Source organism: Lathyrus oleraceus, chromosome 1, assembly GCF_024323335.1.
Source record: "Lathyrus oleraceus cultivar Zhongwan6 chromosome 1, CAAS_Psat_ZW6_1.0, whole genome shotgun sequence".
In the NCBI taxonomy this organism is placed as follows: domain Eukaryota; kingdom Viridiplantae; phylum Streptophyta; class Magnoliopsida; order Fabales; family Fabaceae; genus Lathyrus; species Lathyrus oleraceus.
In genome coordinates, this window is record NC_066579.1 from 331,575,511 (window position 1) to 331,589,006 (window position 13,496).

Sequence of the window (13,496 nt, forward strand, 5' to 3'; positions counted from 1 at the left end):
TCGATACATTTTGAATTTAATTTAATTAGCATATGAGTTTTTTCATCCATATATGATGTGTTTGAATCAATTTATGACACTCTTAAATGACCAATAAATAGTCTAAAATGACGTAAAATATAAGTTGGTCTAAAAAATGTCAAAGTTAGGACAATGTTACTGCCTAGAGTGTATTTAGGGGATTTTCGGATATGCATCTCTGAAATATCTCATTTCATGGGCAATAGACACGCTTCCAATATTTTAAAATGACTTCGGGAGTTTTACGGAGATGCATCTCTGGATTCATCCCATAAATTTTACAGAGATGCATCTTCGGATCAGATTTTGACAAAAATGGAGTGTGTGGCTGAATTATGAGAGTTAGTGGGATTTTAGGTGCGTCTGAAGATGCATCTTCGCATTAGATTTTGAAAAAAATAATGTGTTGATGAATTACGAAGGTTGGTGTGATTTTAGATGTGTCTGCGTCTCCAAACATCAATAGAAGCATTTTTTTGATTTTCAGAAGTGTGAGGCTATTGGGGTGGGATAAGTATTTCCCAATTTATCTAGATAATCTCAAGATGAAGGCCCAAACCACCCGAAGGCCCATAACTTCAACCCAGATTTAAGGCCCATCATCAATCGAATATGTTCAATGTATGAGTTAGTTTTAAATGCGTTGCAACATAACACTACTACTTTTCAATCCATCCCAAGATGGCAACTCTACACCACTTCATGGCTTGATTACCATATCAGATAACACATGATTTATCTATTTTCTCTGTAAATCTAAACCTTCATATTCATAGATGTTGATGCATTCAGTATAACCCCACACACAAAAACTAAATCTAGATATACAACTATTTTATAGGTAGTAACTGATTAACACTTGATGTGTCCTGAGACAAACAGAAGATTTCATATGAATATGATATCATGATATATTACAGTGACTCTTCAACTACTAGGTGATAACATACTTCAGTCCCAGCCATAACTTTTTTGTTATAAAACACATAGCTCATTTGCACATTTACACATTCTCAAACTGTGTTAACACATTATAGAACTTGTGATTTTTTGAACTTCAACTTCAGGCATGGAACTTGATAATGGTAAACAGCATCAAAGCGGAAAATTTCGAGCGCTGAAGTTGGTAGCATTTGTTGCTCTATGCTTCATTCTAATCTCTCCTGCTGGTAAACTCTTTTTCATTTACATGCAAAACATAGGAAACTTGCTCATATCATATGGTTTTAACTTTGTTTTATTTTGTGCTTACAGAGGCGTTTGATCCATTGGATCCAACCGGGAATGTGACAATAAGATGGGATATAATGTCTTGGACATCAGATGGTTATATGGTAAGTCACTTCGACAAATCTCAATTATCTCGAGAGATTAGTCTCTGCAATTACGCGAGCAGAAATATTCATCTAAGCCATGCTCTAGCTATGGTCGAACTAATCAAAATACTATGATGCGAAACTCTTGCAGGCAACCGTGACATTATTTAACTTTCAACTATACCGAAACATTATGAACCCGGGATGGACATTAGGATGGACATGGGCGAAGAAAGAAATCATATGGGCTATGATGGGAGCACAAGCTACAGAACAAGGAGACTGTGCAAAGTTCAAGATAAAGATTCCTCATAGTTGCAAAAGAAGTCCTCAAGTTGTTGATTTATTGCCCGGTGCTTCTTTCAATATGCAATACACAAACTGTTGCAAAGGTGGTGTGTTAACATCTTGGGGGCAGGACCCTTCTGGTGCAGTCGCAGCATTTCAGATGGGTGTAGGACTCTCGGGAAGGTCTAATAAGACGGTTAAACTACCTACGGATTTTAAATTGCGTGGACCGGGGCCGGGATATTCGTGTGGTCCTGCTAAGAGAGTTCCTTCAACTGTTATTCTTACCGATGATCGTAGAAGAAAAGCTCAGGCTTTGAGTATGTATACTAATTACTTCCCTTTATTAAACTTACCACTGCATATTATGTAGCAAACAGCGATCTTTGATATTGTGGAGAATCATGGTAAAACTCGCATTATGCAGCCTCAGTCTCAACTGTATTGCAGTTGCAACATCAAAGATTGCGAGCGCGAAGGGATTGTCACTTATTAGTATTCTTTATCAACTTATTCACATTTTGTTTCTATGCAGTGTCCTGGAATGTGACATGCACTTATTCACAATTTCTTGCCTACAAGAACCCAAGTTGTTGTGTTTCTTTATCAACTTTCTACAATGACCAAGTCACAGCTTGCCCTACCTGTGCTTGTGGTTGTCAGAACAACGCTACTTGCGTCACGTAAGCCGCTTTTCTACTTTCACATTATCAGTAAGGTTTTAAATTGCAGTCGAGGTTGCATCACGGTCCATAATACCGAGGAAAACACATTCAGATATGACTGATTAGTAATTTGGTATAGCCTCAATTGCAGTTACAGAAACATCAAAATTTTGATGTTGCAACAACTTTGATGTTGCAACCTAGATTAAGGTTTGATGCTGCAAACCTTTAATATTGGTTTGCTATTCATCAAACCTTAATATTGTCTGCAACTGCAATTTAGAGCTATGGTCTTAATTCATCGTGATCGTGTCTTAATTCTTAATATTTGAAATGCAGGAAAGAATCGAAGATCCTGAAAGAAGTTGATGGGAATAATAAGACTAGGAAGAGTGATATCACACCAAAACCATTGTTACAATGCACGCGACACCTTTGTCCTATTCGTGTTCATTGGCATATAAAAGACAACTATAAGGACTATTGGCGTGTGAAGATTGCAATCATCAACTTCAACTATCGATTGAACTATACACAATGGGGTCTTGTTGTGCAACACCCTAATCTCAACAATGTTACACAAGTTTATAGCTTTGAATACATGCCACTTCTTCCTTATCAAGCCATAAGTAAGTTCTCTGAAAAAAAATTCTAGTACATTAAAGTTTCATTGAAGAAAACCATTTTTGACTTTGTGCAAGATTGAATTGTGTATGCAGATGATACAGGAATGTTCTATGGTTTGAAATACTATAATGATCTATTAATGGAAGCTGGTGCTAAAGGAAATGTACAATCTGAGGTACTTATGAAAAAGGACAAGAACACATTTACATTACAACAAGGATGGGCATTTCCTAGAAGAGTATACTTCAATGGTGATGAATGTATGCTGCCACCACCAGATTCATACCCTTTCCTGCCAAATTCTGCTAATAGGCTACCAGTTATATCCATAACAGTCTATGTCATTTTTGCATCATTTTTCATGTAGTTCTGGCTCTTTTGTGATGTACAAAGGAGGCAAGTTAGTTTATGAAGTGTTTGATTTGATTGGAAATATGCAACATGGAATTTCTTGTCACTGCTAAGAGTTTCACATCGAAACATGTACTTAAAAATAAGGACAATCCTCCCCCTACAAGTCTAGGAACGAGCTTCATTTGAACAACAAATAGATTGGATATTCTCTAGGAAAAAATAATCATACAAGCAAGTAACTTAAAATAGTTATACAATACAAATGATACAAAAATATGTTACATAAATGAAGGTAAAAAAAACCAACACTTAAAATAAATAAAAGGAAAGAATTCTTGTGGCAACTATTCATCCACCTGCATCTCTTTTTATTGCTTCAATGGCAGCTTCTTGTGCATTTTCCACAATGGAGTTGACATCGATCGTCTTTAATAATTTGATGCAGAATGGAATTGTATATGGCGGAGCCTTTATGTCTCCATAGAGAAAAACTCTCTATGATCAACTCAATAAGATTAACAAAGAAGCTAAAGTGGCTATGAGTGTAGTAAGTAAAGAGAAAACTAGTTTTGAAGATGCATTTGGTGACCAAGGATAAGCATCTGGAGGAGGCATAACACAATTATCACCGTTGAAATAAATTCTTCGAGGAAAGGCCCATCCCTTATCGAATGTGAATGTTGATTTGTCCTTTCTGAATAAGATTTCTGATTGCACATTACCTAATGATCCAGCTGATGAAAGAAAATCGTTGTAGAATTTCACTCCCCAAAGCATACCTGTATCATCTGCAAAACCACATCCAAAAACAACATTAGAAATATGTTTTTCGTCTGTGTAACATCATAGTCTTTAAAAGGCTTATGAGTTATGAGAGTATAGAACTTACTTAAGCCCTCATAGGGATTTAGCGACTTGTACTTAAAGCTGAAAAGCTGAGTAAGATTATCGAAATTGGGATGCTGCACCACGAGATTCCATTGAGAGTAGTTCATTCTGTAATTGAAATTCGTGATTGTGATCTTGATCCTCCAGTACTCTTTATAATTTAGCTTCACATGCCAATGCACTCGAATCGGACACATGTGACTTGTACATTGGACTAGAGGTGTATTTAACGGTTTTCCTGATGATGATACAACTGAAGATAAATGTGGAGAGTTTCGACTGAAACACAAATTCAGAAAGAAGGAAAAAAAAAACATGAGTTGGGAAAATGATGACAAAATCCACTATGAAACATTCTTGAAGAACTAGTGCAAGAGAAATCAAAATATAAATTGGAGACTTACTTTACACAACTGTCCGGTTGTGTTTTGTTTTGACAGCCACAAGTGCAGGTTGGGCAGTCTACTATTGTATCATTGTAGAAGGATGAGAGTGAAACGCAACAAGTTGGTGTCTTTTGAGCCAAGAATTGAGAATACGTGCAGGTAACATTCCATGTCACTGGTGTAAAAATACATATCATGTTAAAGAGAATCTCAAATTTGGTTTCCATACTCATAAATAACTCTTCTGAATAATGTACAAGGCATAGATAACTTACTCAAGGCTTGTGTGACTCTCCTCTTGTCACTAGTAATAAATTGAGTTGGTTTGACGATTTTTGCCGGACCACAAGTGTAACCAGGACCTGGTGCTCTGAGGGTGAAATTTCTCGGAAGCTTAACTGTTTTATTAGTTGTTCCAGCAGAACCGACACTAACCTGAAAAGAACTTACTGCGTTGCTTGGATCCTGAGCCCATGAATTCAAGACACCGCCTTTGCAACAATTTGCAATCTGTTGGTTGTAAGGTGTTCCTGGTAACAGATCAACAACTGTCGGATCCTTCTTACAACAATGTGGGATTCCTGCTTTGAATTTTGAACAATCTCCTTGTTCTGTTGTTTGGCTTCCCATCATGTTCCAGATTACTTCCTTTTTAGCCCATGTCCACCCTAATGTCCATCCCGGCTCTTGAATATGGCGATATTGTTGAAAGTTGTACATTGTAACAACAGCCTGTGAAACACAAGCAAAAACACTCAAAATTGCGGCTGATACAGTCAAAAGTTTGAATTCTAAGTGTAAAGAAAATGATTGGATTGATCCTTAAACAGATTTGGGTCTGCTTGGTGTAATTTTTGTCTTTGCTTCTAATTGTAAAATTGTCACTTGTATGTACTGAAAATGAGAAAAAAAGCTGTTTTTGTTTTTCATTATTTTTCAACCCTGCAAATTAGGTTCGTAAAGTGAGGGATACCTCCAGATTATAAATTCATTTTCAGGTCATATCTCATTCAATATCACGTCCAAAACTAGACATCTGGAGCGTGACTTGAGTAACACGAAGGCATGTCAACCCAAAGATTTCAGATAGACTTTGATATCATCTTAAAATTTAGGTTAAAGTTAATTCATCCTCACAATGTGGAACTTCATTTTGAAGCCATATCAAATCCATAGTGGAACTTCATAACAGTAATTAACCAGTTAACCCAATCAGTACAATATAGAGAATATCCCATCAAGCTAAAAAAAAGGAAAGTTTTACATTTTTCAATAAATATTTTCATAAAAGTATATCCAAATCACAAATCATATTACATAAATGTTAAATATTTTTCCTTACACTTCATCACAATTAAGGAAGTTCTAAACACTTACAACATAACCATCTGCAGTCCAACTAATAATATCCCATTTGAGTGTGATATTCCCATTTGGATCTAACGGATCATAAGCTTCTGCAAAAATCAACAAAATCACCTCCAAATCATCACTAAAATCCAAACCAATTTTTCAACAAAAATCATTACTCTATACACTAACTACATACTTTCTCAACTGGATTAAACACTGTTGAAGTAGATTTAAGCTACATAATTGAAAATTTGAAGTAGAAAAAAAAACCTGTGGAAGTGAATGTCGAGCAAGAGAATAGTAAAAACAGAAAAGCTACAAAACCAGCACGAGATCCAATGGTTGAGTCCATTTCTTGGTGCAGATTTTGTGATTGAAAGAGACAAGAAAGCTCAAGTTGAAGTTCAAGATCTGCACCAGAATGGAAAAGAGAGAGTGTTGGTTTTGTGATGAAGTTTACTATAATCATCAAGTTCAATGTAATAACTGTTTTTATTATGTAGCGATTTAGAAAGTATCTGGGGGTATTTTGGGAAAATGAATGAAACCGACAGAGGAGAAGCTGTGAATGATAAAAGACAAAGAAGTGAGTGTGAGTGGGTCCTATTGGCTTATTGTTGAATTGAAAATTTTTCTTTCCTATAACTGTCGGTGCTCAATTTTTATTTATTTTTTGAAGAAAATAAATGCTTTTTGTTCTTACAATTTTAAAATTTTATTTTTGGTTTCATAAAGAAATTGTATTTTTAATAGTAATTGTATGTCTTGAATTATTTAATTATATTTGAGTTGAAGTGACAAGGGTCTATTGCATAATTGATTAGCGTGAATGGGACATCAAATAATGCTGATAAATAAATTAATTAAAATAATTGTGTTGTAATCATTGTTAGCTGTTAGTGACTCATTTATTATTACTATTTTTGTGTTTATGTATTTTTAAAGACTAAGTAAATATTATTAAAAATTGTATTATAATAAATCTAAAGAAATAAACCAAATCTAAAAAAATAAAATAAATAAAAAATAAAATAAAGACAAAAATTAATTATTGAGACTTCTATAATCATTCTTTAGAATGTTTCTCTTCGTATAGTTGTTGTAACGTTTAACAAACAAACTCATCTCTTCGTCCTTTGAAGAGTCTTCATCCAAATTATCTTCATTACCTTTCCGTTATCCTTGAAAGAAGATGTATTTAATGAGATATTTATCTTCTCTTCTTTAAAAAAATATCTTTTTTATATTTGCTTCACTTGCTTCGAGCTTTTTTGATTTCTGTCATGTTTGGTAAGTTTTCCAAAAAGAGTAGAAATGTCTAAAATTTTATAATCGTTGGATTCTTTTATGCAAGTCAGATTAGATTGTCATTCCCTGAACGTAGACCTTAATATTTTTTAGCACAATCTTAGTTAAATAAGGTCTTTCTTAAATCTTCTAACTTGTTGATTATGTGAGAGAACCTCATATGCATGGAAGCTACGGTTTCACTGAGCTCCGCAAGAAAAACACACTAATAAAATGCCAAAAATGGGTCATGAGATCGTCTGGATCTTAGTAGCCGTTTGTCGGAGGGACTAGAAGAAAGGTTAAAATAGAATAACCATCGTCTTTATGATCTAAGAAAGAATAACTTCATTACTCTCCACATTTTGAGAGAGAAGTGAATGTAACCATTCTATAGCCCAGTCCCAAAGAGCCTATATAAATACCCCATCCTTACAGATGAGAGAAAATGGGTGAATTCATCCAAAATCTATATATAAAGAGCTTATCATCACTCTGCATGAGTCAACTCTAAAAAACACCCACAACACTAAATAACATAGACAACCCTCTAAATATAGGGTTATCCTCATTTTACTTTCTTAGCAAGTGCAATTGGCAAATAAACGAGCAAACACTTTAGTCGATAGTATCTCTAACGACCACCATAAGGCCATAATACAAATATGTGCCGCTACAACTAGACCTTAGAGGGAAATGTCCTTAACATGCAACAATGTCACAAAGAGGATGAACCCAAAAAGGAAATAAAAGTATCGGATCCCCAACCACTCTAACGAGATTTGGGGGCCCTTGTACCAAAAAGTTTCAAGTCACCTTCGCTCGCCAAATTCGATGGTAGAAGTGATTCTTGTAACACCCTAAATTCTCCAGGCGCTAAAATATAAAATAATTCAAGTATTGATCACAATACACACGTTTGGGATGTCACTCATCATAAAGCAACATTTGTTTCATAACACTTATCAATTAAGGTAGAACATCCAAATACATTTGTCATCGTATGCTCACATTCACTTAGGATATCATCGCAACGGAATTCATCAAATAAGCATGCTTCACAATAATTAAGTCTCATTAAAATACTTTATTTGAATTAAAATAAATTTTGCAAAAATCTCCACCGCCAACATAAGCTCTAACATCGAGAGTATAGCATCTAACTCTTGATCAACAAAAACATGAAATGTCGTTTTCCCCACCCAGTGTTAAAGAATCAGCGTATAACCACTAAAATGAATAAAAGCGATAAATAAACGAAAATAGCTCTTCAAAGCTCTCTTTCAAACACAACAAGCAACCACGTAACTTACTCTTTATTATCTGCACGATATCCATGGTGGACAACATGAAAGCAAAGGGGGTGAGAATACTCTTCCGTAATTTTGTGGTGTAAACAAGCAAAGGTATAATATCACATAACAACAAGTACACATGTTAATCATACAAACATCCACATATCAAGTATTCACATCCATACAACACTGTTGCACCTCGAAAAAATGAGAACACGATTTAGCGAAGCGCAACCGCACGCTTGCCTGATGGACTAAACAGAGTCGCCACCGAACTTTATTTATTCCTAAAAAGGAATAGGGAAATATTGATAAAACCCAAGAAAGAACGACAATGATTATGGTCGTCTTAACCAATATCAGGGTTCGGGAGTCGATTACGCAATGGGAAGGTATTAGCACCCCCCATGTCCGTTGTACTCAACGGAAACCATTAGGTTAGTTGTGCGCGTTAGTGTTAGTTTGAAATGTTAGGCTTCTCAAGTTATTAGGTGGGAAAGAAAGAACAAAAGAGAGAAGAATGTTTTTGGATTTTGCAACGAAGGAGACTAAATCTAAGTTTTTTATTAATGTGCCTGACAAGATTTACAATTCCTGCTCCTACGTATCTCTGGATGCAATAGAGAACTCAAGACTTACGTAGTTCTGGGTAAAAAATGTTTATTTGTTGGTCGATTTTAGCAAAAGCTATCTTATATTAATCGACAGAGAACATTGTTTTTATCCAAAACAGGTGAGGAGCGGACGTTTGCATCACTTCAAATGGATTTACAAATCAACATTCGGAAAAACGTCACTTATCTCAACTCAACAATTATGGATTAAGCATTATTTTGCATCATCTTAAGACAAGGTATCTTTCGTTTATGAAAAGGTTTTTCTGATCAATCGCACGACGATGAGAAAAAGTTTGATTGGTTGAATGTATTTTGATGTTCGAAAGACGAGTATTTATGACTTGCAAACTCTTACAACTTGAGTTTAATACTCGGGACTACATCTGGACCTTTCACCCAGGTAATCTTTTTCTTCCAATTTTAATTATGAAAATGATTTGAATATTTACAAGTGCTTTAGAGGAGAAAACGAATACATAAGGCTTACAAGCTCTTACAGCTTGGGGCTAATATTTGGGATTACGACTGGATATTCTATCCAGGGTAATCTTTTTCTTCAGATTTTATTAAGAAAAAGGTTTGAATATTGGAGTGTTTTGAAGAGAAGACGAATACATAAGGCTTACAAGCTCTTACAACTTGGACCTAATATTCGGGATTACGACTGGATATTTCATCCAGGGTAATCTTTTTCTTCATATTTTATTGAGAAAAAAGATTTGAATATTGGAGTGTTTTAAAGAGAAGACAAATACATAGGGCTTACAAGCTCTTACAACTTGGACCTAATATCCGGGATTACGACTGGATATTCCATCCAGGGTAATCTTTTTCTTCAGATTTTATTAAGAAAAAAGATTTGAATATTGGAGTGTTTTGAAGAGAAGACGAATACATAAGGCTTACAAACTCTTACAACTTGGACCTAATATTCGGGATTACGACTGGATATTCCATCCAGGGTAATCTTTTTCTTCAGATTTTATGAAGAAAATGGTTTGGAGTGATTTGAATTGAGAATGGTTTGAAATTGTTTAAGGGTAGTTGAAATGCAGACAAGTAAATGTGAGCATGCAAAAAGAAAATAACTCATTGTAAGAAGGCCCAAGAGTAAGCGATGGGACAAAAAAACAACCGAAATTGAAAGCGACTGAATTTAACTCGTAGCTAACCTAGAGTGAATTCATGTAAGAATTACTCTATAAGAAGCCGAGCCGAGCAACAAAACCTATGCGTCCAAATGATTTTCGAAAGTTAAATTGAATTTTAACTCCGGGATCGCAATCCAATAATAAACCAAGAATCAATCCAACATATTATCATTATTCCAATAGTATCAAATTTTTACATCAACTCAAAGTAATCGAAAAATAAAAATCTAAATACAACGTGCACGCGTTATCCACAATAAATCTGCAATATGAAAATAATATTAACACTCTAAAAATAAATATATGTATATGTAACTCAAATGAACTAAATATATATATATATATATATATATATATATATATATATATATATATATATATATATATATATATATATATATATATATATATATATATATATAACTCAAACTGGGTCTAATACAAAAAAATACAAAATTTAAATATAATATACAAAAACTAAAAACAGAAAGATATGTACCTACATGAAATAAATAAATAAAAGACAAATATGTATATGTATGTATGCAAACGGAACAGTATATATGAAAATATAAATAATATTAGAAAAAAGTCTATATTCATATATAAAATTAATAGTAATATATATATATATATATATATATATATATATATATATATATATATATATATATATATATATATATATATATATATATATATATATATATATATATATATATATATATATATATAACTCAAACTGGGTCTAATAAAAAAAATACAAAAATTTAAATATAATATACAAAAACTAAAAACAGAAAGATATATACCTACATGAAATAAATAAATAAAAGACAAATATATATATATATATATATATATATATATATATATATATATATATATATATATATATATATATATATATAAATGTACTTATACAAAAAAAAAGAATACATTATATATAACAAAATAACAATGAAAATATATATAAAATAGATATAAACATAACAATATATATAATTCTCAAAATATATATATATATATATATATATATATATATATATATATATATATATATATATATATATATATATATATATATTATATATATATATATATATATATATATATATATATATATATATATATATATATATATATATAGATATATAGATATAAATTTTCAAAAAAGAAAACAATTAATAGAGATATATATAAAAGCAAAACAAAAAATAAAAATAGATAGATACATAAAATTTTTAAAAAAATGAATAAGAAGAAAAATTATGTACATTAAATAACAAGAGAGATTTTATAGAAATAGAAAAGTGGAAACTATGTAGTTTTAAGAGAGGGATGGAGTATTTTTTTTAGAGATGAAAGAAGTTTGTTTTATGTTTTTCTTGTATTGGGAGAGAAAGAAACATATTGAGTGTATGTTGTAATGGAAAGAAAATGAAGTGTGTGGTGGTTATGTAAAGAGAAAAATATACGAAGTCGAAGTCTGGTTGGAAAGAAAAATAGATGATGAAATGATGTAGGGAGAGTATACTGAGTTAGGTGGTGACGAATTGAAAAATCCGAGAGAAAGAGAGTTCTATGTTGGGATAGTATACTGCAAGTTCTTCTTTTATACATCAACCAAAATGTTCTTTTTTTATTATTTTCCATTTCAATTTCAACTAAAAGAGGGAGAATGGAATTGATGTGGGGCGGCCGCTGATGGATCCTCCTTTCATTTCCACACAACATTAAGTATATATGTGAGTGTATGCTAGGGTTACTAGGTTGATTAAAGTTTCAAAAATGTCCTTCTTCAAAGTTTTTATATTAAAAAAAGAGTTTTAAAGAACTAGAATAAAATAAAATCACATTAATCTAAATAATCAAAATTAACTCAAAACAAAAACGTAGAAATTTCTATTTAATTATTAAGAACATTCTAAATTAGAAGGATTCAAAATAAAAAAAGTTGAGCACAAAAGTGCTCGAAAAGTTAAACTGAATGCACCAAAATAATCAGCGCAAAATAAACTTCTTGAAAATATACTATTTTGATCAAATTTCGAAGAAAAAAAATATCGGTTAAAAGACTCATGTTGATCAAAATGTGAATGAAAAAATAGTCAAAAAATAAAACGAGCATGTCAGGTTAAACTATGTGAACCGTAGATTAAAAATACTAATGTCTGCGAACTTGATTTTGAAATTTTCTACTCGTTAATTTTACGCACAATTGAGAATCAGTTCAACCAGTCTATCTGTAAATCCGAAAATTTATTTTGGCTGATATTTTAGTCTTATGCAGTATGGAATGCATGTTATGCTATGCAGGTATGCAACAGTTATGATGAATGTATTGAATCACAAATTCAGGGTCAAAATCAGGGTCTGATAGTTGCCTCTATTTAAGTATCTTCAATCTGAGAATTTGAAGCACTACACTCTTCATATGATCATAGTGGAAAATAATTAAATACTAAGAAGACCCGGATATTGACCCTGCATGCACATGGCATGATATGATATGTTATACATGGGTGGATGACTTCTTTTTTTATTTTGATGATGATTTTGATCTGCTATAGATATGATGAACTCTAGCAAAAAAAAATTATGATGAATGATAAACAGACTTGTGGGGAATGATGGAAATATATGGTAAAGATGACCCACGTAAAACAAAAAATGATGGTAGAAATTCACTGGGGATAACAATCTTCCTGGAGGAAAGGCAATTGGGGAATATGCAAAGAGATTTTAACAGTAGGTTCATACATGATCTAACAACACCGAAATATTTAAAGAATTTTAATAACAGGTTCAAACATGACCTAAAAATGTTGGGGGGTATCAAAATGTTCCATCAAATTCAAACATGACCTGACAATATTAGGGAACATACAAAGAATGTTTGAACAACAGATTCAGACATTGACCTGATGACAACCTTAATATCAAGGAAAGTTTAGTCAACCAGTTCATACATGACCCGACAACACTGGAAAAAATCAAAGAATTTCATCAATAGGTTCATACATGACCTGACCATTGGAATATTCAAAGAGTTTCACTAATAGGCTCAAACATGACCTGACAATGTTAGGGGATATCAAAAGGTTCCATCAACAGGTTCAAACATTACCTGATAATACTGGAAAATATACAAAGAAAATTCCATCAACGGACTCATACATGACCTGACAGCATTGGAAAATTCAAATTGTTTCAACAATAGGTTCAAACATGACCTGACAATGCTA

General features: G+C 32.5%; 2 protein-coding genes across 2 annotated transcripts; one reads left to right on the plus strand and one right to left on the minus strand.

Annotated features, from left to right (window-relative positions):
- The first annotated feature begins 1,028 nt into the window (after positions 1-1,028).
- On the plus strand, positions 1,029-3,411 carry LOC127134156 (COBRA-like protein 4). Its single transcript, XM_051061783.1, has 6 exons — positions 1,029-1,190; positions 1,276-1,355; positions 1,489-1,945; positions 2,161-2,308; positions 2,630-2,919; positions 3,010-3,411. Exons 1-6 carry the CDS (start codon positions 1,091-1,093, stop codon positions 3,282-3,284), a joined length of 1,350 nt encoding a protein of 449 aa, XP_050917740.1. The 5' UTR covers positions 1,029-1,090; the 3' UTR covers positions 3,285-3,411.
- Positions 3,412-3,448: 37 nt separating this feature from the next.
- Positions 3,449-6,396, minus strand: LOC127134140 (protein COBRA). The gene is made up of 6 exons (XM_051061782.1): positions 6,169-6,396; positions 5,923-6,002; positions 4,821-5,277; positions 4,564-4,720; positions 4,161-4,438; positions 3,449-4,059 (listed from the first exon to the last, which is right to left on the minus strand). The coding sequence occupies exons 1-6, from the start codon at positions 6,365-6,367 to the stop codon at positions 3,773-3,775; spliced, it is 1,458 nt and encodes a 485-aa protein (XP_050917739.1). The 5' UTR covers positions 6,368-6,396; the 3' UTR covers positions 3,449-3,772.
- Between the last annotated feature and the right edge of the window lie 7,100 nt (positions 6,397-13,496).

Bases quoted from the DNA above. Each gene is read 5' to 3' on its own strand.
- LOC127134156 (XM_051061783.1), top strand. From the start codon at position 1,091: ATGGAACTTGATAATGGTAAACAGCATCAAAGCGGAAAATTTCGAGCG. The intron at 2,309-2,629 runs GTAAGCCGCTTT...TTTGAAATGCAG, and splicing joins AACAACGCTACTTGCGTCAC to GAAAGAATCGAAGATCCTGA. The intron at 2,920-3,009 runs GTAAGTTCTCTG...TTGTGTATGCAG, and splicing joins TCTTCCTTATCAAGCCATAA to ATGATACAGGAATGTTCTAT.
- LOC127134140 (XM_051061782.1), bottom strand. From the start codon at position 6,367: ATGATTATAGTAAACTTCATCACAAAACCAACACTCTCTCTTTTCCAT. The intron at 6,003-6,168 runs GTTTTTTTTTCT...TGATTTTTGCAG, and splicing joins CTCGACATTCACTTCCACAG to AAGCTTATGATCCGTTAGAT. The intron at 5,278-5,922 runs GTAAGTGTTTAG...TGTGTTTCACAG, and splicing joins GGACTGCAGATGGTTATGTT to GCTGTTGTTACAATGTACAA.